This window comes from Pelobates fuscus, chromosome 1 (genome assembly GCF_036172605.1).
Source record: "Pelobates fuscus isolate aPelFus1 chromosome 1, aPelFus1.pri, whole genome shotgun sequence".
Taxonomy (NCBI): domain Eukaryota; kingdom Metazoa; phylum Chordata; class Amphibia; order Anura; family Pelobatidae; genus Pelobates; species Pelobates fuscus.
In genome coordinates this window covers 464,935,369-464,958,526 of record NC_086317.1, presented here as the reverse complement: position 1 = coordinate 464,958,526, position 23,158 = coordinate 464,935,369, and the positions used below count along the sequence as shown (strand labels likewise).

Here is a 23,158-nt window from a genome sequence, read left to right as displayed (position 1 = left end):
ATAAAGAGAAATGGCCATTTTCTTTTAACGCTTCTAATTCACTTGCTTATCGAACAGACACACTTGTGAAACTAAATCACCAGCTGAGTTTGGAAAATAAAGGAAAACGGGAAATAATTTATAAGCAATAATGTTTTCAGAATCTGTATTTACCAGTCACAGGCACACCCATGAACCATGTACATTTGTTAATTTTAAAACAGCTTGGTGAATTCGTGGCTGACATTGAGTAGAACAATTCTGTTTAAGTATAATTTGTCTTTCATTTCCTTTTACGAAGAACAGGCTGGAGCAGTTTCTTAAGAAGAAGTTTGTAACGTAAGTGTCAGTTGTGTTTGTTAATGTTATCAAGCTCCCCAAATTATATGATCTGTGTGTTATTCCAATAGTTTGATTGTGTTTTATGCCCCCGTACTAAACACTTGGTGACAGCATTTTATTTTTCATATTGAATGTGGTATAAAGCACGGATCACAAGTTCTGATCTGCCTGAGATTAGTGGAAGTTACACTCCCGAGTGGCAGTGGACACCATTTGGTGCCTAAACAATCTTGGGCACCACTGAGATATGTATGTCTTGGCGTTGCCCTTAAAGTGAAATCCTCCTCTTAATCTCTACACTACAGAACACTACAGAACATGTACACTACCTGAACACTAACCCTTAACCCTCCCACTACTGTAACAGTAATCATTGCATTATGTTTTAATTATAACAATCCTAACCGAAAAATATTATATAATATGGACAGATAGTGTGTATTGGGGGAAAATATGGGCATTTTGGGGCTCTGAAAATAATATGATTATTATTTACCCCTAGTAAACCGTTTACCATTGTGTATGTGTTATAGGTAGTGGAGACAAATCCACAGGGGCAGTTGGGGTAGCGACACACCAGTTTTTATTCCTCCCCTCTGCCTCCCCACAGTGGTGTACTAAGGGGGGGCGGAGAGGGCAGTCCGCACCGGGTGCCATCAGGCAGGGGGTGCCACCAGGGCTGACCAGGCTTGGGAGTCTGTGAGCTGTGTGGCTGCAGGGACTAGGAGCAGGAGACCTGGCTCAGCTGGCTGCACAGAGAGTTGGGGGTGGAGCTAGAACGGCCGTGGGGGCGGAGCCAAGCTGGATGCGGGGGCAGAGCTAAATGCAGCCTCTCTCTGATCACACAGAGGGGAAGCAGGAAGGAGTCCCTGCTTCCCCAACTACAGCACAGGAGGGACTGGATCCAGTCCTCATCCAGCCCAAGCTTACTGTAAGTGAGAGAGAGAGAGAGAGTGTGTGCTGTGTGTAACTGTGATTTTGACTGTGTGTGTGTGACTATCTGTGACTGCCTGTGATTGACTGTGTGTGTGTATGTGTATGTGTGACTGCCTGCCTATGATTTGTGTTTGTGTATATCTGTGATTGTGTGTTTCTCTGTGTATGTGTTTAGTAGATAGCTTCCTTATTTGGTGACTGTGTGTGTTTATGCCTGTGTGTGTGTGTGAGAGACCGTCGGCCTGTGATGGTGTGTGTGTGTGTGACTGTCTGCCTGTGATTGTGTGTGACTGTCTGCCTGTGATTGTGTGTGACTGTCTGCCTGGGATTGTGTGTGACTGTCTGCCTGGGATTGTGTGTGTGTGTGTGATTGTCTGTGTGTATGTGTGACTGTTTGCCTGTGTGACTATCTGCCTGTGATTGCGTGTGTGTGTGTGTGACTGTCTGCCTGGGATTGTGTGTGTGTGTGATTGTCTGTGTGTATGTGTGACTGTTTTCCTGTGTGACTATCTGCCTGTGATTGCGTGTGTGTGACTGTGTGACTGTCTGCCTGTGACTGTGTGTGGGACTGTGTCTGACGGTCTTCGCTCTGCAGTGAGATGGTAGCCGAGATATGGTGTCATCGCGTCCTCATTACAGGGCATGCGAGGGACCTGTGCAGGAAGAGCACAGAGATCCCAGCAGCAACCACTGACCAGGGACTAAGGATCCACTACAGCCCTTCTAGAGCAAGGTAGGGAGGGTGGACCTCTTATTTATTAAATGTGTGTATGTATGTAATGTTTGTGTGTGTATGTGATTGTGTGTCTGTGATTGTGTGTGGGTCTGTGATTGTGTTTGTGTATATCTGTGATTATGTGTGTGATTTTGTGTATCTCTGTGTATGTGTTTAGTAGATAGCTCCATTATTTGGTGTCCTTAAAGGGACTCTATAGTCACCATATAAAAGCAAGAAAGACAGGTCCCCCAGCCTTCCTTCTTGCTTTTATATGTACTTTCATTTATTAAAAATAAATTTCGAGGTGTTTTTATATTAAAAACTTACCTCCGTTCCAGCGCCGAGCTCCCCGCTAGGCCGCGCCCCCTTTTTTCGTCAAAATGACGAAATCGCGGGGCCCAATGGGACGGCTTCGCGCTGCACCAATCGCGTTCTTCATAGAGCGGCATTGAATGCCGCCCTATGAAGAACCTGAGCGCTTTACCGCGCAAGTGCGCGGAATGCGCGTTCGCGAGCTGAGCTGTCTGACTGACAGCTCAGCTCGCTTTCTAAAATTATCAATAAGGGGGGGGACCTACTGTCCCCCCCCGGCCCCCACCCCTGTGCGGCGGGTGGGGGCCCTAAAATTATCAATAAGGGGGGGACCTACTGTCCCCCCCCCGGCCCCCACCCCTGTGCGGCGGGTGGGGGCCCTAAAATTATCAATGAGGGGGGGACCTACTGTCCCCCCCCGGCCCTCACCCCTGTGCGGCGGGTGGGGGCCCTAAAATTATCCAATCACAGTGCTCTTTGTCATTTTACAAGCGTGGGAAAGTTCTTTGGAATTTTCCCACGCTTGTAAAATGACAAAGAGCACTCTGATTGGCTTAAACCCACCAATCAGAGTGTTCTTAGCCTAATTGCAGGGCGGGGCAAGGCTTTATAAACCTTCCCCCGCCCTGCGGAGCTCAGTCTGCGCGGAGCCCTCCATGGGTGAAGATGGATTATTTTTTTTGCGCTCGGGTTTTTTTTTTTTTTTTTTTATTCCGTCGGTTATTATGGATTTTTATTTGGCCTTTTTTGGGGCTGAAGAAAGAAGATTTTAGAAGAAAGAAAACATCGAATGGTAAGTTGTTTTTATCTTATTTTTTTTTTCTTTACAGGTTTTTAGTTAAAGGGTCCCCCCTCATTATTTTTAGGGTGAGGGGGGTAGGTAGGGAGATAAGTTTTTTTTTGGGGGAGGGGGGGTGGGGGGGAGAGGGTTAACTAGGGTCCCCACCCCCTTTGTATTTAGGGCCCCCACCCACCGCTCAGGGGTGGGGGCCGGGGGGGGACAATAGGTCCCCCCCTATTGATAATTTTAGGGCCCCCACCCACCGCTCAGGGGTGGGGGCCGGGGGGGGGGCAGTAGGTCCCCCCCCCCCTTATTGTGAATTTTAGGGCCCCCACCCGCCGCACAGGGGTGGGGGCCGGGGGGGGGGACAGTAGGTCCCCTCCCTATTGTGAATTTTAGGGCCCCCACCCACCGCTCAGGGGTGGGGGCCGTGGGGGGGGACAGTAGGTCCCCCCCTTATTTTTTATTTTAGGGCCCCCACCCGCCGCACAGGGGTGGGGGCCGGGGGGGGGGACAGTAGGCCCCCCCCCCCCCTTATTGTGAATTTTAGGGCCCCCACCCGCCGCACAGGGGTGGGGGCCGGGGGGGGACAGTAGGTCCCCTCCCTATTGTGAATTTTAGGGCCCCCACCCACCGCTCAGGGGTGGGGGCCGGGGGGGGGACAGTAGGTCCCCCCCTTATTTTTTATTTTAGGGCCCCCACCCGCCGCACAGGGGTGGGGGCCGGGGGGGGGGACAGTAGCCCCCCCCCCCTTATTGTGAATTTTAGGGCCCCCACCCGCCGCACAGGGGTGGGGGCCGGGGGGGGACAGTAGGTCCCCTCCCTATTGTGAATTTTAGGGCCCCCACCCGCCGCACAGGGGTGGGGGCCGGGGGGGGGCAGTATGTCCCCCCCTTATTTTTTATTTTAAGGCCCCCACCCACCGCACAGGGGTGGGGGCCGGGGGGGGACAATAGGTCCCCCCTTATTGATAATTTTAGGGCCCCCACCCGCCGCACAGGGGTGGGGGCAGTATGTGCCCCCCTTATTTTTAGGGCCCCCACCCACCGCTCAGGGGTGGGGGCCGGGGGGGGAGGAGAGTAGGTCCTCCCCCCCCCCCCCCCCCCCTTCAACCACTATTGTGGCCGGACAGCATCCCTGTGGGTTCGGGCTTCAGCTGTCAGCTGAAGCCACGCCCACAGCAGTGCTGACAGGCTGTCAGCACACAAAGCGCGTTCACAGTGCTTTGTGTGCTGATAGCCCGTCTGATGCATTCACCCAGAATGCATCGGACGAGAGGCCTTTTTAGGGCCTCTGAACTCGGAAGTCCCTCTGGTGGCCGTCTGATTGACTGCAACAAGAGGTGTTCCAAGCTTCTAATGTAAACACTGCATTTTCTCAGAAAATACAGTGCTTACAAGAAAAAGGCTCCGGGTAGCTGTAGCACTCACCTAAACAACCTCATTAAGCTGAAGTTGTTCAGGTGACTATAGTGTCCCTTTAAATATTGCAATCTAATATAAGGATAACAAATAAGGGATTTATCTACTAAACAACTGAAAATAAGAAAAGGTCTTTTTAAATTTTGATCCTTTAGCTGTTTAGTAGATAATTCCCTGAATTGGTCCCCGTATGCGAGATTTCCATATTTAAAGATACCAAATGAGGGTGCTGTTTAGCAGATAGTTCCCTTATTTGGTGTCCTTAAATATTGCAAGCCTACATAAGGATAGCAAATAGGGGAGTTATCTGCTAAACAAAGATCGAAGTTAAGAGGTGTCAGCCAGCCCACAACAAGAAATCTTGGTGGCTAATGTGAATTATATGCAAATGTGTTGTCAGATGCCAGCATGCAGAGCACAGTGTTTCTGCGTGTGAGTATATGTATCTGCATGTGTGAATGTCTGTGTATGTGTATATGTGCAGACATCTCAAAATCTCGCCAATACTACACACAAATACTTATGCATTTCAACATCAACACTACATACAAACAGGCCCCTACATTCGCTCACACATACTCCATACAAAAACATGCATATATTCACACACAAACACTGCTCAGTGCTAAATACATTAAAAAAGTGGGTTGTTTTTTACATTTAAAGTTACATTTAAAGTTGGGGGGGGGGGGGGGAGCAGCGAGTGGCTTTTCCCTCCCTCCGTGGCCCCCACCCATAAGTGGTGGGTGGAGGCCCTAAATGACAATAATGGGGCACCTTTGTCCCCCGTCCCCCCTCCTCTCCTCCCCCCGGCCACCACCTTTGAGGCGTGTAGGGGCCCTAAATGACAATAAGGGGGGGATAATCCATCTTCATCCAGACTGAGCTCCGCGGCGGGGCAGGGAAAGGCTTATAAAGCCTTCCCAAACCCTGCAATTTGACTCTGAGCACTCTGGTGGATTCCAAGCCAACCAATCAGAGTGCTCTGACAGGTAAATGAAGAGACTGACAGGTCACAGCACTGATTGGTTTTCTTGGAATCCAACCAAAACGAGTACTCGGAGTCATTTTACACAGCATGCCACTTGCCTTCATAATTCGCCAGCTGGCCTTCCGCCCGCTGGGCTCACATATCCCAGATGCCAAGGCAAAATTCCTAGGCGCCATGGCGACTTGGCACCTGGGATTTGTCGAGCCCTGAGTAAAGGTGCCATGAGACCTGCCACAAATGAGGTTTTGTTATCTCACAACTGGTAGTAGGTAGGCTGTGTTTTTTTTTCTCAAATTTGGGGCATCCAGTCTAAGACACCATGGTATGAATGGAGAAATTCTTTCAGTTTTCAACTAGTTAATCTTTTGGTTATACATTTTCTGAATCCGACGTCTCATGTTCAAATATACAAAGTGCCCCAAATTGCATTTTATTTAGGGGTTTTTTCGTCTCCTAACTCTTAAACCGTAAATGGGTCACTTTACTTTTTTGCCCTTCACAAAGGCGGTTAGACCGCCGAAACGCGCGCTGGGCTGTGTATGCTGATCTAGATCCATCCTATTTATTTTAGATACAGGGTGTTACACTAATCTTTGGGCCTTTTTCTTGCCTTGGATACTTATGAGGGTGGTTGGGTTTAGCGAGTTACTAGTGGCTGGAGTTAGCCTTCTAATTTACTTCTGACAAGCTATCTCCACTTTATTTTCACTTCTCCCATTATGACCTCCTCTATCCTTTCAATTTCTATATTAGAGTGTTAACCCTGTGGGTCCTGGTTTTTGATATTATTTAGTGTATATTGCCACATGTATCCTACCTATCACTTTGTTATGAGTGAGTTTGTTACATTGTTTAGAGATTGATACATGTGTGCATCTCTATATTTCTGGAAATACCAGGTCATATCTATACATTTACTTTAAGAACCTTGTTTGTTCTTTGGTTTTTTCTAATAAAATTGTTTATTTTTTGTTCGAGACGCTGTTTGGGGTGGCTTGAAGGTGATCAGCCCGTTTTCTCCATCGGGTGATCATATCCTTCATTTCTTTATTCTTTTCTGTGCTTTATGCAGGGTTATGCCCTTTTGCCACCCCATTAACCCTTTCTCCCTGGTACTCTCTATTTGGTTATTTACATAGGAAGTACCCTTTTTCTATATTTATTATTTATTTAAATGTATTTTATATTTCTTCCCTACTCCCCCCAAAGAATGACATACACCGAAGCAATAGAAGTTCTGAAGGATGCACGTGAAACATTCCACTATAAACCAGAGGTGGGTGCTTAGCCTGTACTTTTTTCTTTGTAACTTGTGTATTATTATGGCTTCCAATGCACATTGCATACAATAAAATATTCTGTACATGTTGATCCGGACACGGAGTCTGTTTTACATATTTCATCATACAGTCATAGTTATCCATTACAATTACAAAATGTGAACCATCATCACTGTCACTATGCACTGTATCACAATAGATAGATTAGCTTCACGTTGAATTTCTAGTGGTTTACCAAAATCTCCCTCAACTCATTTGGAGCTCTCCGGCGCATTACTTGTTGCAACATGGAAACCACAAATGTTTTGTGAGACATAGCAAAATAAGAGAAAAAGAACATAAAGAAAAAGAAGAAATAATAATATAGGACACCCTGAGCTGTAAGCAGAGCCCTTTCCACCCCAGAACTAAGAAGAAGACCTAGCTAAGAGCAGTCAACTTGCAGTCTTTTCTGCGCGAGCAAGCACCATATTCATGTAAGTGTGTGTTAATGTATTTTTGCCACATGTTCCAAGGCACTTTAGCCAAATTCCCTGAGTAAGAGAGGTAAGAGGCCATAGAATACCAGGATTTGATGGACTTTACTCTATCACATTCCAGGTTCTGATTCTCTCCATGCTTTGGCTATGGCTAGTTGAGCAGCTTGATGGACTTTGGCTATGGCTAATTGAGGATTTGATGGACTTCATTCTATCACATTCCAGGTTCTGATTCTCTCCATGCTTTGGCTATGGCTAGTTGAGCAGCTTATGTTAATGTATTTTTGCCACATTTTCCAAGGCACTTTAGCCAAATTCCCTGAGTAAGAGAGGTAAGAGGCCATAGAATACCAGGATTTGATGGACTTTACTCTATCACATTCCAGGTTCTGATTCTCTCCATGCTTTGGCTATGGTTAGTTGAGCAGCTTATAGTATGTGCAGGAGGAGGAGCCCATACACTCCAATCGGTACCCGCTTGGAATAATAAAAATAATTCTGACGATTTAGGAAGACTAATATGTATCACAACCTGTATCTGATAATGCACTTGAGATGAGAAGGGCTGAATAGCTGTGCATGACCACAAAATCTGTATCATAAAGTATCAATGACCCTTCAGCAGGCCGGAGACACAGCTCTGTAAATGTTATTCGAATGTGAAGGTGCTAGATGCCAGTTCATGTTAATTTATAGTGCATTTCAAGGTGGTTTGTACATTGTGTTACTTTACATAGAGCGGTTATGGCCTCCCACGAATCCATCAAAGAATATTGACATCCCAGCTCAGTCTGCCAGCGTTGCATATACAGTGGTTTAGCGTACTCCGGGGATGATGTCATTAGTGCTCCATAGTGCATGGATAGTAATTCGTTGAGGTCTGGGTAAATATCTGGCACTTGGCTACTAAGGATGTGCAGTTGTGTGACTCGGTTGTTTGGTGTTTAAACACAGGTAATACATGTTTTTGAATAATCCCTGTTACTCTGAGATGGAGAAAGAGATCTCTAGATGGCAGCCCATGTCTCGTCATTAATACCAGGAAAGGGAGCAGTTTTCGATTTCCTATTCGTTGGGAAATATTAGTATTTCTCAGCATTTTCCACCTGGACAGAGATAGATCTGGAGCCAGTAATTCAAGAGTTCCCACGGGAGCCTGACTAGGTATACACTCCTTGACTCCATGTGAGATCAGGTAACCATTCCAAGTATGCAGAGCCTATACTCTAACCTTCCTCAATCTAGGGGCTCGCCACACAATCCAGCAATTAGGGTGCTGGCGTGCAGCCTCTCTAAACTTGTATCCATTGGATTGTGTGTTATGTAGAATCAACCAAATAGCTTGTGATAGTATAATATTCTTTCAGATTTGGGACCCCCAGACCACCTCTAGTTGGTTGGATTGATTGAAAAAAGTTTGGTGGAGATGGCAGTGGTAGCATCCTAAAAATATATAATATTTTAGGAAGGAGTATCATCGTGAGGGTTCTTACGCGGCTCCACCATGATAGTGTTAAATGTTTTTGTGTGTAGCCTGTCCATTTTTAAGACAGTGTTTCTCAATATCACTTCAACTATTTCCCTTTTCCCATCATTGAGATTTCTAAAGAACATTACACAATGCTGCAAGTCTTTGTTAAGTTTTCTATGAAACAGAAAAACAATTACATGCAAATCGGAAACTTGTTTATTTGTATTTTTTTAATTTGCCTGTTTTTTGTTTTTTTTTTCTGTTTTTTTTTTTTCAACAGTTCTTACAGCTAATACCTTATTGAAATGCAGCATAATATATGAGTAAACATATCATACATAGTTTTATCATAAACCATACATAGCACTAAACAAGTTACACTGTTCACTTCGGATTAGACACATTAACAGAGTGTTTATTCTGCGAGAACAGTAAAGCCGTGGCTTATGGGAAGGAGATTTACTTTTTTTTTTTTTTTTTTTTTAGTTCATTTTGAACTAAGAAGGTTCAGAAAACATGGCAGAACCAGATTAAATAGAGTGCAAGGTATTGGGAAAGATGTTATTTGTATATCGTTATACTTTTCAGTTCCCCTTTGAGACTATCATTATTATTATTATATTTATAAAGCGCCAACAAGTTCCATAGCGCTTTACAGTGGGTGGACTAACAAACAAGCCTTTAATTGTTTAATACGCTTTTGTGAAAAATTGAGTTTTTAATCATTTTTTTGAAGGAGTGGAGACTGGATGAGCATCTAACGGAACAGGGAAGGGAGTTCCACAGTAACAGTGCAGCCCTAGAGAAGTCTCATAAATCTGTGGTTCTCAAGCCAATCTTTAAAGACAACCAACAAGCCAGAATTTAAGATCTGTGTTGAACCCCTTCATTACCACATTCTATGGGTGGAATGGGATGGGATGGAGACCACATTACAGAAATGGAGGGGAGGGGATGATGGTTGTTTGTTTAGTTTTTTTTTCCTCTCTCTAGTATGAGTTGGGTATCTCTGCTCAGCCATTCTCTGTTTTTGACCCGAATATATTTTTTGTTCCTTTTCCCTTATTATTGTATTTCTTTGTATTTACAATTACTTAAGAATTCTGAAACAAAATGGCAAGACGTGACAGCATCACCCTGTTGTTATACTTTACCTCCGATATTCTCATCATTAAATTATTTAGCACCATCATATCTTACAGTACAGCATACAGTGATCAAAGAGACACTCCAGACCCATACTGACAGCCAGCTCTTCAACCTGTGCTTCTTATGGGGAAGTGTTTTATTGTGTGACTGGGAGAGGAGACTGCCATCACTGCCATGCTCACCAGTGTCGCAAGAGGAATCGTCATTGAATGATAAAGTCTAGCAGCTGAATTTTTTTGTTTTTGTTTTTCTCATTTGGGGTGGGCGTCGGACACTGTAGGAGTTTAAGGAACACTTCAATATTTAAAACCATGCATTTATGTTAATAAGAGAGTGTTCCTTTGAAGTGTATAGTAATAAAACAGACAGAAACCGACTGACAGTACATTTTTTTTTTTAAAGCGCTTCCCTTAAGCTTCTAGTCTGTAGTTTTCAGTATCTCTGCTCTTCTCGCGTCACTCATTGTAAGCCAGTGACATTGACCATCCATGTTCTCCTCTCACAGCCTCAGAGGGTCGTACATGTATAGCATGTGCTATTAACACCACTCTCCTCCTGTTTCAGACACACATTTTGTGTTGTCACTTATTTTAAAACTTGACTCTTAATTAATATTTTATTTTGTGGGTCTTGTTTTTTTGTTTGTTTTTTCTGCAGTGGGGATGTGATTTACAAACAGAGCATGAAAAGTATCTGGTAAAACACTGTGGCAACGTCCCATTGTTCGTCATCAACTATCCGTACGACCTCAAACCATTCTATGCCCGCGACAATGAAGATGGACCCCAGCACACAGTGAGTACTGAATTTGGCTGCGAATGACATAAGCAAAGCACCTGAGAGCTCTTCAGTGCAATCAGCAATCAGTAGTAGACATGGGGTTATTTACATGTTTTACAAAATTTAAGCTAAATTTGTTAAAAAAAAGAATCTTGCTTACATGCTACTATTTTGTTGTACCTTCCCAATGAGAGCTTAGTGTTATGTCTGGTAAGGAGTGAACTGGTATTCACTGCACAGCAGTTTGTTCTAGCTATCTATTGATTAATTTTATATTTTTTTCTTTTCCAAATGAGTCAAGCTTTTGGTAAGAAAAAGACTCCTCTTGGTGAACATATGTTAAGGTCAATGTGTATATACTTCTTCCTTTTGCCATGCCACTGTGCAAAACAACCTTCAGCACCTGCCTGTATGTGCTTGGTCCATAATGATTATTGGAGACTTTGTTTCTTCACGTTTTACATAACTTGTGTTGAGCTGCATCACCACTTGCATAAGTGCCTCTAAAGAATTCTGCCTTACACAGCGGCAGAGCTTTCGTGGTTGGTACACGGTGTGCTATAAGAAATAAGTTTAGAAGTTGGTATGTCTGGGAATCAATTTAAAAATCAGGTTTCTCGTCCTTTTGCTGGAGAGCATTTGGATTGATTGCAAATATAGAAAGGGTGAGCATTGATTACAAACCCTGAGCAAAAAGGGCAGATGCCGGGGGGCGGGGCCAGGCCACCAAGCAAGATGGTCGCATGTCAGACCAGCTCCTGAAACTTAAAACAAAATAAGCATGAAAACCAGACTTTTGGCATAAAAAGCCGACCAGCTGCGGTGGACCTCATCGGGTGGAGAGTACCGGACCCAGGGTGAGGCTGGCCTGTCTGAATTCAGTCCCCTGGAGGAAGAATCCTCACTGGCGCAAACGAGGCCTACTCCGGCGGTGAGTGGAGCAGACGGCCACTGCCCCACTATCCTGCCCATCGGTGCTCAGCCAAGGCCAGACCCGTCGGGAAATGGCCCCGTCCCCCCCCCCTCTTGACCGGGGGGGTGATCCCGGTCCTCACCCCCGCACGCCCCTACCACCCAGGGCGCCCCTACCACCCAGAGCCGCCCTGCTCCGACAACGGGACACAGCAGTCAAGATGGCGGAGGCCAAATGTGCTGGCGCCAATACCGTATCCACCACAGGCTACTCACCAAAACAGGCAACGAGGCTCAGAAGTAGCCCACACCGCTCCCTCTTCAAAGAACTTACCTGCAGACCGACCCGGCAAGAGGTGACACTTTAATGAGGGATTTCTGCCCGATACACCTTTACAACAGGGCTGCAGCATCTGATGACAGCCCAACCACAAGGGGGCAACAGCACCTATGAACTCTTCATGCCGCAGCTGAAATCCATAGGCAACGTAACTTAGCTAGAAGAGGACATTTGCTGCAGGTTCCCGAGATACCTGAGACGTCTGCCATCGTCACGCCGCAACACTCGAAACCATGCTGAATTGTAACCCTTACTTTGGGCCCTCTGTCACCAATCTCCCCAGGGACTGTACTAGGCACTCGGAGGGGATCGGCTGAGCAGCTGCACACGAACGGAGCCTGCCAGGCGCACACCTCGCTACAATTGGACTCCCTCACCATACCTCATAACATAAGACCTGCATTTTACAGGCTAGAAATGTGTACAGTAATAGTCTTTAATCTATTATTTCCTTTTACATTAATTCCTACAGAGTTTTTGCCTTTGCTTTTATTTTTATGTGACAGCCTACACGGCATAGCATTAGACCAGCATAACCTGGGATAGCAACTCGAACCAGATCATATAAGGCATTACACTAACGGTTTACTTTTTCGTTTAAAATACACTATTACTGAATTTAAGCAAAACAGCATCCTATTTAGCAGGAACAGCAATGTTACATATTACGCAGTCTTTGTTTCTTTAAAACAAAAATTAAATTATACTGAGTTCCATATGTGGTGTAGTTACAACTTTACTCTACCAACTTAAGCCCGGCAGGCTATCAACCCCCAATCATACATTAACCATGACCTTAAGTGTCCCTACCATAAATGCAGGGGGGATTTATGTTTGCTCCGGTCAGGCTGAATATAGTCTACCCCAGCTGGCCCACTTCCATATTCAGCAAAGCATTTAAACTACTCGGCTAATATAGTCCTCGGGTGTGCCCTCGGACCATCTTGCATGCCTGTCTCCAGGTGCCAAGCACCCAGTTAGTTTCACTGGTTAAATCTAAGCCCTTTATCTCTCAATAGGCATTAACCAACCTAGTGCCACTGACCATATGAGACGGCTCTTTGTGTTTAATTTTCTTTTGACTAGCGGGGCATAATTACAAATCACAGCACAGACTGTACCAAGGGCATAACACAGTACAATCCAACGCAAAGCTAAAAGTGTAAATCTATGCTCTGCAATGCAATGTCCCAGCTTGACCGTTAATCTTACCGTGACTATAAAGCGACACATATCTGAGAATCAAAATACTACTTTCCCTTGTCTTTATAAGCGTGAGAAATTATTCTGTTTATATAACTACTAAAAAAAATGCAATGTCATTAATGCTATGTAACTAAGCGTGTATGCAAACTTGAGGGCACCAGCTATTGTGGCAGTGCAAATTCACATGTTAACCTTATGCACGAACAAAATAAAGAATAAAAAAAAAAAAGGGCAGATGCCTTTAAGTATGTGTGAATGTATCTTGCCATCCTAGATAGCACAAAATCATGTATGTATCGGCAAGGGCAAGCCAGTGAGAGGAGATGTTTCTGAACTTACATTCTTTTCATTTGAGTACTGATATGTATGCGTGGGTTAGAGGGGTTTACTTCAAAACTACGTGGTTTATTATGGGTGTTTTAAACTGCAATGAACACAAATATTTGATACAAATATCATACGTCTATGTCAGATGATAATAATAATATGGTAAAAATGTTCGTGGCTTTTTAAGATGCTTTTGAAGGATACAATTGGGTAGATTTGGTAGTTTGGATTTTCCTACACTAGTTCTGAGGGGCAAACAATTAAATTTGATAGGTGTTATATTATAGTACATTCTATTATATGATATTGTATTATACAAACACTTATGGAATCCAACGTGACTTATTGATGAATTGGAGAGTTTTCCCAGATTAGCTATTTTGATCCAATATTTACTAAAAGTGATAAATGTAGTGTGTCTTTATATTGTATTGTATTGCAGTATGGTAAAAGTATATAAAGCATTAAGTTTACTAAAATGGTCAGTTTTAAGATAATTATTGGTCTTGATATCTGTTTGAACATACCATTCTCAGATAAAATGGACTTTTCACTTATTTAACCCTTGTTCTGTCTATAAGAAATGTGAACAGATGTAGCCCTCAGCGCTGGTGTTACCAAGGAGTCCTGTTGGCTCAGTTCAGGATGTGTCACGTGTGTGTGTTAATTTCTGCTGATCTGGTTCGTGTTAAACCCACACACTTTCCAGACACTTCCACATTGCGATATTTCTTCAATCTAATTTTAACCGTAGTCCCACATCATGAAATGAAAGTTACTGAACGATTTACATAGCTGTTAACGTAATATATGATAAAGACAAAATAGAGACATGACATGACATGAGAAGAAATTAGACATAAAAAAACACATCCCTTATTGGGATTTCAGTCATAACGCAGCTAGGAATACAACGGATGACCAGAATTTTTCAATTAAGAAAAGTCTCTAAAAATATACCATTACACCCAGGGCTTAAATGAATACTATAGTGCTAGGAATACAAATCTATTCCCCTAGCACAAGACTACTCTCTGCCCCCATCCCAACCCAAAAGCCTACTGATATGCTCTATTGTCATCATTCTCATGTTTTGGATTGTTTTTAGGGGAGGGAGGGGATTCTTAATGCTTTGATCATTATACCCTTACCCTATAAGCAGACCGATCACTGGATGTACACAGATATGATTGTCAGTAGAGAATTCTCTCCCCTGTATTTTCCTGCCATGTTGACCTGGAGACCTATTTTTCACAGGCCGCCGCTGTGGATCTGCTTGTGCCCGGCATAGGAGAGCTGTTTGGAGGGAGTCTCAGAGAAGAACGATTTGACGTCTTGCTGTCTCGACTAGAGAGGTACTTTAAATCGCACCGGGCAGGGCTTAAAATGTCATGTCCTGCGCTACTACTCAGGCCTTATAAGTGACGAGCCACTGCAAGTCTAGAGGGTGCATGGCACACTCACCAGGGGTACATTTCTACTCGCAAGTCCTGTCGCCATGTCACTGGGTAATATGTTGCTCACAAAATCAATTAAAGGGGCTTTTCATGCTTGGTTCCAGTTTGTTTTACTGTGTATAAGGCTCTTTTCAGTTTCTTTATCACACCAGACTACGTGCATGTGTTTTGTTTTAGAATATTTATTTTTTTTCTTCTTAATTCTAGGCCATTCACTGTTGTTTTTTGTTTTCGTTTTGTTTTTCTAACAGCTTAGGACTAACCGACACGTATCAATGGTAAGTAAAGTGTGTTAATCTGATATCACATTTCTCTTTAACTTGGTATGGTAAAGATGTCAACAAGCTTTAGATGTAATATTGGGGGAGAGTCATCAAAGTATGGACACTTTAAAGCCTAATTTTCAGCCTTAATTTTTTTTTTGTCCGATTTTGATCTGTTGCCATTGTTTCCGCCCCAAACCATCATATTTAAATACGCTCAATTTTGTTATGAAATTGCCATGTCTATTTTTTCCGACAGAAAAGTGGTCTGTTTTACTTTCTTGTTTTTTTGCTTTCAACCACTCTAAATTTGTCTTCTGAAAAGGAAATTTCTGCAAAATCTGGCAATTTTCTCAAATCGCTTTTAAAACACTATAATAAAAACAATCCAAAAAATTATGGAATTTAAGCATCACTTTTCAGAACACTTTGATCGATACCCCTCATTGTGTTACTACAGCGTTTGTAATAAATGTGGTTTTCTCTCCCGATGTGACCACAGTTCACAGGTACATAATGTGTGGGATATATTTGTCTATACTTATAGTATAACCTAATGAGTAAGGGCACTCACAGGGCTGCTGCACTTCTATCTTCAGTAGTAGGAGATACAGAAATCCTGGCAACGTTTCGACAACAAATGGTGCCTTTGTCAAGCCCAGCTTCTATGGAGTGTATGAACATGAATCTTGTATATTCAGTTTTCTGTGTATGTATAAGATTTCTCTATATTCTGTTTTCACTCATCTCTTTACGTTCCCAAAACACGTCCATAAAATATCCATTAGTGAAAAGATTTCAAACAAATTTACACGGCGTTCTCTAGATTGTTGACAACATGAGCCATATTTCCATTGTGATTCAAGATCAAAAATATCCCACTATAACCACAAGAAAAAAAAAAGTCATGAATTTGTAGTTTGAGACCAATTGTAAGACATCTGGAGAAGCTTAAAACCTAAAGGAAAATACTACACAATCACCATCACACCATTCCAAAAAACATCAGTTCCTATTGTATAATGAATCTGGTTGTGCATTGAATTGGGCATATTTGTGACCTGCGTGTAGAATGGGGGAGAACAACATTTGTGGGTGTTTTTTTTTTCTTGCCTCTTTAGGCCTAATGTCTGTATGACCCAATGAAAGTCCAGTGTTTGGGTTGGAGGCGAGAAGGTTTTGTGTTTTGTTCACTAAGCCCTTGGCTTTTAACACATGATTGTTGCTTACAGAGTGGGAGAGGAGCAGATCTGAAAAGCAAACCACATCAGACATGTGAGGCTGGCTCTTTAGACCCACACTGCTTCAATATGAATGCCATTCACACAGTGTTATTTAAAGTTAGCTGACATCATCACTGCGTCACTGTCTAATTTCACCTGTTGGTTGTTCGCTTTCCCTTTTACTGGTCTAGGTGTTCTCTTTATCTCCGACCTCTCCTTCACGCCTCATGTTCAGTCGATCGCCAAATCCTGCTGCTTCCATCTCAAAAACATTGCTCGCATCCGACCCTACTTAACGCCAGATGCGACTAAGCTGCTGGTCCATTCCACTGTCCTTTCTCACTTTGACTACTGTAATCCGCTTCTCAGTGGTCTTACGTGCTCCCAACTTGCGCCGTTACAGTACATAATGAATGTAGCGGCAAGGCTCATCTTCCTATCCGCCCGCACTTCCCACGCCTCACCCTTCTGTCAGTCCCTACATTGGCTTCCTGTATAAAATAAGGCTTAATTTAAAATTCTGGTTCTTGCTTTAAAATCTCTACATAATGCTGCTCCCACCTACCTATCCTCACTAATACACTAATGTCCCGTCTAGGCCCTTACGATCTGCTGAAGACTTACGACTATCTTCTGTCCGTACTCCCACCTCTGATCCTCGCCTTCAAGACTTCTCGAGGGCTGCACCGTTTCTGTGGAACTCACTTTCCTCCTCCATTAGATGTTCACCCAGTCTCCACTCCTTCAAAAAATCATTAAAAACCCACTTCTTCATAAAAGCCTATCAATTAAACTGTTAATAGCTCCCGACAGATTCCTCTCTTGCAACTGTCATTAGTCTAATACTATCCTTACCTTTTTGTGTCATTTTACCCCACTCCCACTAGCATGTAAGCTCATTGAGCAGGGCCCTCAACCCCTCTGTTCCTGTGTGTCCAACTTGTATGGTTACAACTACATGTTTGTTCGTCCACCCACTTTAAAGCGCTGCGGAATTTGTTGGCGCTATATAGATAATAACATAACATCAACAACCTATGGAATTCTCTCCAAGCGTTAGATCAGAGAGGCCTAAAAGATAGATCTGCAGATGTTGTAAAACTACAATTTCCATGATGCTTCGTTATTCTAAAGGCTGGTAGAACATTAGAGATGTAGTCATATGGTTATCTCACTTTTAGGCACTTCTGATTTAAATAGTAAATATTAGGTTAATTTTCTAAAAAATAAAACTGAACAGTTTTCTAAAACATACAATCTAACATATAGGCAACCAACTTTAATGTATTCTGTTTTTTTTTTTGTTTTTTTTCCTTTCTAATATTTAATTTTCTTATTTTTGTCTCATAAAACAGGTATTTAGATATACGGAAGTTTGGGTCCGTCCCCCATGGAGGCTTTGGAATGGGATTTGAACGCTATCTGCAATGTATTTTGGGAATAGACAACATCAAAGATGTCATCCCATTCCCTAGATTTCCTTACTCCTGTCTTTTATAAAGACCTAAAAAACATTAATATAGATATTCACTTGATTTCAATTAACCCCTTAAGGACCAAACTTCTGGAATAAAAGGGAATCATGACATGTCACACATGTCATGTGTCCTTAAGGGGTTAAAGAAGCCAGAAAACCACTGAAGTAAGAATTGAGCATCATACCTTAAAGGTAATCTGCAGACATCTGGAAGGAATCGTTATCTTAAACAGATAATGTGAACAAAAAGCAATAAAACACTCTGGAACATGTGCAACGCAAGGGTTTAAACAAGGACAATCATGTTTAAAGGGTTTCATTCTCTTGCCTCTTACATTAAATGCCCTCTTGTTCATTGTCATTTTATATTGTGTTTTGGGAACACTTATGTAACATTGAGCCTTTTTCTGGGAAATGATTAGCTTGTTGTATAAATCTTCTAAAACATTTGTTTTCAATGCGTGTCATTTATAGTTGCCTATCTTCCTTATTGTAGCACAGCATGTATACCCTGTTTTGTTGATTTAATGCAAACTTTAATTTGTTTTCTTCTAACTATCTTTAAAAGATTTTTTTTCTTTTCTGAGCCATACACCAAAGATCAAAGTCAAGGACATCTTGTATATTTATTAACTCATTACAACGGACTCAAAACATCCCTTTGCAAGTCACAAAATTAAAGTTGGGCCAGGGAAAGCTAGCCTTCAGTTACAATTGATGCTGAGATGCTCAATGCTTGCAGCCACCCGGTATGTTGCATGCCCTATGTCCAGCCAGTGGCATGGAATACAGTAGAGCTGCAAGATGGTTTGCTTTAACTAGTTCTTAATCACTTTTTAGGGAGATGAATAAAATCTCATCCACTACAGTATGAGCAGCAAGACAGCTGAGTTAAGCCATCTTGTGCTCGGCAATCTGCAATTCACGCACCTTGTGACCATGCCTTTCTTCAAAAACAAAATGCCATTAATGTGTGTTTTAAGGGGCTGAGAAAATGTTAGGCATTGCTTTTAGCGTTGGACATGATGTTGAGGTCTGATATTCAGTATTGGTAGTCAGAGAAAGGTGTGTATTTAAATGATAACGTGACATCCATTCAAGTTCAAACAAATTGTGATTCGTGATCTGAATTCTGGGCAATCGCAGGTCACCTGAATTCTGTAACTCAGAATTGTCATATGACTGGATCACAAAACAAAAATAAATTGGACAGTGAACGAGCCATTTTATATGATTTGTGATTCGAAGTTCTTGGAAAGGCACCAAAAAAAAGGAACATGATGTTTGCAGTGTACTTCAGTGCCACTACCGATGCCTTGCAATACAGCAATACAGTGTGCAGTGTAGTATGTTCTTAAAGCCACACACAAGAGCATTACAGTAGTAGTAAATCCACCAAACAGCAACCCATTTTTAAACACAAACCTCTGTTTACACAATACACATTCATATCCCCATATATATTAATAATAAAAACAAACCCAATTCATCATCAATGGTACATCCTAATCTTAAAAACAAATTCAGGGAGGGTGGGTGTCATGTTTCACAAACGATCAGCATCCATAGATATAGCAGCAGAGTCAAGTAGTAGCTTTGTGTTTGTAAACCAGGCACCTAGAGGAGGACACGCCCCCAACCATGGCACACTAAATCAACACGCTACCTGCGTGGATGCTCCCGTTCTGCTGAATGCTCTGGAGGAAGTCACGCACCCAGTCTGACTTCCTCCACTACAAATTCATGTTGCGTTCATACAGCGCAGCCCTCGCCAAACAGTCATACTTTTCCTCCCTCATTAGCTCATGCTCCCACAATCCCAGGCGTCTTTTTAATACATTTAACGCCCTGCTGTGACCACCCCCAAACTAACTTTACAGCTGATAGCTTTGCATGTTAATTTACCAACAAGATGGAACAGCTAAGGAAAGCATTCTCACCACCTTGCCCCTCTATTTCTCAACCACACCTAGGTCATGCCTTTCCTACCCTTCAGACTTTCTCCCATGCTACTGAACAAGAGGTGGCTGTGCTTCTCCTTTCTTCTTGACCCACCCCTTGCCCGCTTGATCCTGTCCCGTCTCACCTTATCAGATCTCTCTTGTCTTGCAAACGTATTACCTCATTTTGATTCCAATACCACCTGTATGCTGATGACACTCAGATATACCTCTCCTCCCCAGACCTCTCCCCTGCCGTCCTGCAGCATGTCAATGCTTGCCTTTCTTTCATCTCTGATTGGATGTCCTACTGCTTGAACTCCTTGTCTTTCCTCCTCCTAATATTGATCCCCCTCATTCGCTCTCCCTTCAAGTGAGTGGTACCCACATCAGTCCATCCTTGCAAGCACGCTGTCTTGGCGTTATACTTGTTTTTGGCCTCACATCCAGTCTGTTACCAAATCCTGTAGAATCCACCTTAAAAACATAGCCCGCATCCACCCCTTTCTTACACAAGATGCTACTAAGTCCATGCTCTAGTAATCTCTTGCATTAATTATTGTAACTCTCTCCTAATATGGCTATGGCTCCACAAGGTGTCATTCCTTCAGCTGGATCATACTTCCATCACCATACAGTTCCTGTGTGGTAGTATAGAAGGTGAAGCTGGCTAAGGCTGCAGGTATGTCAGTGGACTTTACCACAGATTTAGGGAGAGCTCCTACAGGCCTACATGTCTCCCTCTCCTTGATGGACAGTGGTGGTATCCCACAGTGCCTGGATATGGTGGTGGTAGTAATAGGTGGTAGGTCCAACTTTAGCAGCATACTATAGGACAGTAGCTTTTGATCTCGCTTGCTACATGCAGAAGTGATGGAGTTAAACCACACTTCAAAAAAACATCTTGCAAGCAATCAGACGAATGATGGCAACTTGTTTAGGAGAGTAATCAGGCACCAATGTGCATGCTGGTTTTGTGGTCACAAACATAGCTGCTAACATGGTCAAAGCTCTGTGAGAGTGTCCCTTTGTAGGTGTGTGCTGTTCTGCACACATCCTACATCTTGTAGGGAAAGCTGCAATTCTCAATGGCAATAGTGACAACCATTCTTGAGTGTTGCAGAAGAAGTCCCATGCATTTCCACCGTATTGTGAAAGCAAGCCACAAGCAAGAGAAAACAGGGCTTCCCACACACCTTCTGGGACAGAATGTCAGCTCAAGGCGTACTTTAGACATGCCGGAAAGAATTTTGGAACATCAGAGGGCAATCCATAGTCTTCCAAACAGTTCACTAAAGTGTGAGAATGAAACAATAATAGGCCAACTAATTTTAGTCAAACCATTTAGGGATGTCACAATTTTGGACAGGTTATCTTGTTTTCATCCAGCTCATGAGCAAGATGGATCCCTTCTTAGAAAACAAGGAAGTTGCTCCTGGTGGACACTCCAGACCGATGTAGCATCAGTAGCCCGGAGGCTGAAAGATGTGCTGAAAGCATTTTCATATGAGTTATAGGTGGATCATATGGATATTGACTGACTGAATAAAGCCCGTTTAGGGTCCACCCTCATATCTGTGTCTTCAAAGGAGTCACCTCACCGTTGGTGCAAAATTGCATATGCTTTATATTGTTATGATTTCCTTTTTGATTGCTTTACATCCTGAGGTCACTCATGCTACAGACTGGATGTGTAGGAAAGTTTTGTTCTTCTCACGGTGGAGGGGTTAAATGGATAATGGATGGATTTTTTTCTTTGCTTTTGCTCAAATAGCAGAACAGTGGACTCAGGAATAACCGTAATAGCCCACACGGGACTCTAACTCAGTCAGCCCTCCACACACACGCATCGACGCCCCTGTTCGTAATTGGCATTTTGAAAATGTCTGATATTGTGTGCGCAAATAATTTTACTGAATTGTTTGCTTGAATGAAATTAGCTCAAAACAAAACCGCAAATGAACAAATTTTGGATTTTCCAATGCTAAAAACTATTTGTGGTCGAATCGATTCAAACTAGCCAAATGTTTATGCTGTGCACAAGTCTATTATTTCAAGATGTGATTGTTTCCTGTAGTTTGACATGGAATTAGGTATAGTGCAGGGGTATAGTGGTACTGTAACCTCTGCTCACAGAGCGTTAAAACTTGCTAGTGTACATATAGCTGGCAAATCAGACCATGTTTTGCTTTCGGCAAGTATATTGTATCTATGCGTTAAGTAAATCTTTTTCCCTTCTTGTTTTTTTTTCTATGCCATGGCAGTTCTGGGAAGCTCCCACCCTACCTGAGTAGAATGCTGTCCTCAGCTGTTCCCACCTCCTATAACCTCCGATCCAGTGCTTGCACGATATTTAGTCTACCGCAATACAAAAATAAATTGGCTCGATACTCATTTTCCTACAGTGCACCGCAATTATGGAATAACCTCAGGGACACGGTCAAATCTTCATTCAATCTAAACTCTTTTAAGAGATCTATGCCAATATACCTCAGCACAGAATGCACCTGGTTGAATATATTTATTACGTGTTATGTATTACATTTATATATGTTTGTATGTATGTGTGTGTATATATATATATATATATATATATGTGTGTGTGTATTGTATTTTTGTAATATTGTATCCTATTGTAACAATTCAATGTTTTGTGGACTTGTGGAGAGAAATCTCACTGTATCCTTCCTGGTAAAATATTTTTAAAATAAATGTACGTTATATCTAGCGTATGGGTTTATCAGAGGCCAGAGAAGCAAATTTGTCCCATGGCCAAACTTGCAAATCCTCCCATTTGTGAGGTTGGAGAAAAAATGTCTACAAGTTAAACTTGCAGTTTACGCAGCATGTGTTCTTGAGATTCACAGCTTCAAAATGCAGCTGTACAAACGTCAAGTTCCAAAGTGAATATAAACTGAGATCATCTCCTTCAGCAACCATGCTGTTCAAAAAATTCTAAAAGTTTCCCAAGCTACACCCTCCATAGCAACCACGCAGATTGTTGTGGTCACAAGAAGACATAGTATTGGTTCTATATATCAATATAATTCAAATGTCAGATTCTACTATCTTGAGAGACTAATCTTGCCAATTCTTCACCTGCGTCATCAGTGTTCTACTGCAAAATCCATGAGACTGGAAAGCCCCATTCTACAGAACATACTGTATTATACACGGATCAGCCACAACATTAAAACCACTGACAGGTGAAGTGAATAACATTCATTGTATCGTTACAATGGCTCCTGTAAATGGGGTGGGATATATTAGGCAGCAAGGGAACAGTCAGTTCTTGAATTTCAGGTGTTTGAAGCAGGAAAAAATGGCAAACAAAAAGATCTGAGTGACTTTGACATGGGCCAAATAGTGATGGC

At 42.7% G+C, this 23,158-nt stretch overlaps 1 protein-coding gene across 1 annotated transcript in view; it reads left to right on the top strand.

Annotated features, from left to right (window-relative positions):
* Positions 1-17,906, top strand: part of NARS2 (asparaginyl-tRNA synthetase 2, mitochondrial) — a 50,943-nt gene extending 33,037 nt beyond the window's left edge. The window contains exons 10-15 of the mRNA XM_063444963.1: positions 281-318; positions 6,690-6,756; positions 10,517-10,654; positions 14,682-14,779; positions 15,133-15,159; positions 17,723-17,906. Coding sequence (XP_063301033.1) covers positions 281-318; positions 6,690-6,756; positions 10,517-10,654; positions 14,682-14,779; positions 15,133-15,159; positions 17,723-17,867 — 513 coding nt within the window. The 3' untranslated portion in view covers positions 17,868-17,906. The remainder of the gene's footprint in view (positions 1-280; positions 319-6,689; positions 6,757-10,516; positions 10,655-14,681; positions 14,780-15,132; positions 15,160-17,722) is intronic.
* Positions 17,907-23,158: the final 5,252 nt, after the last annotated feature.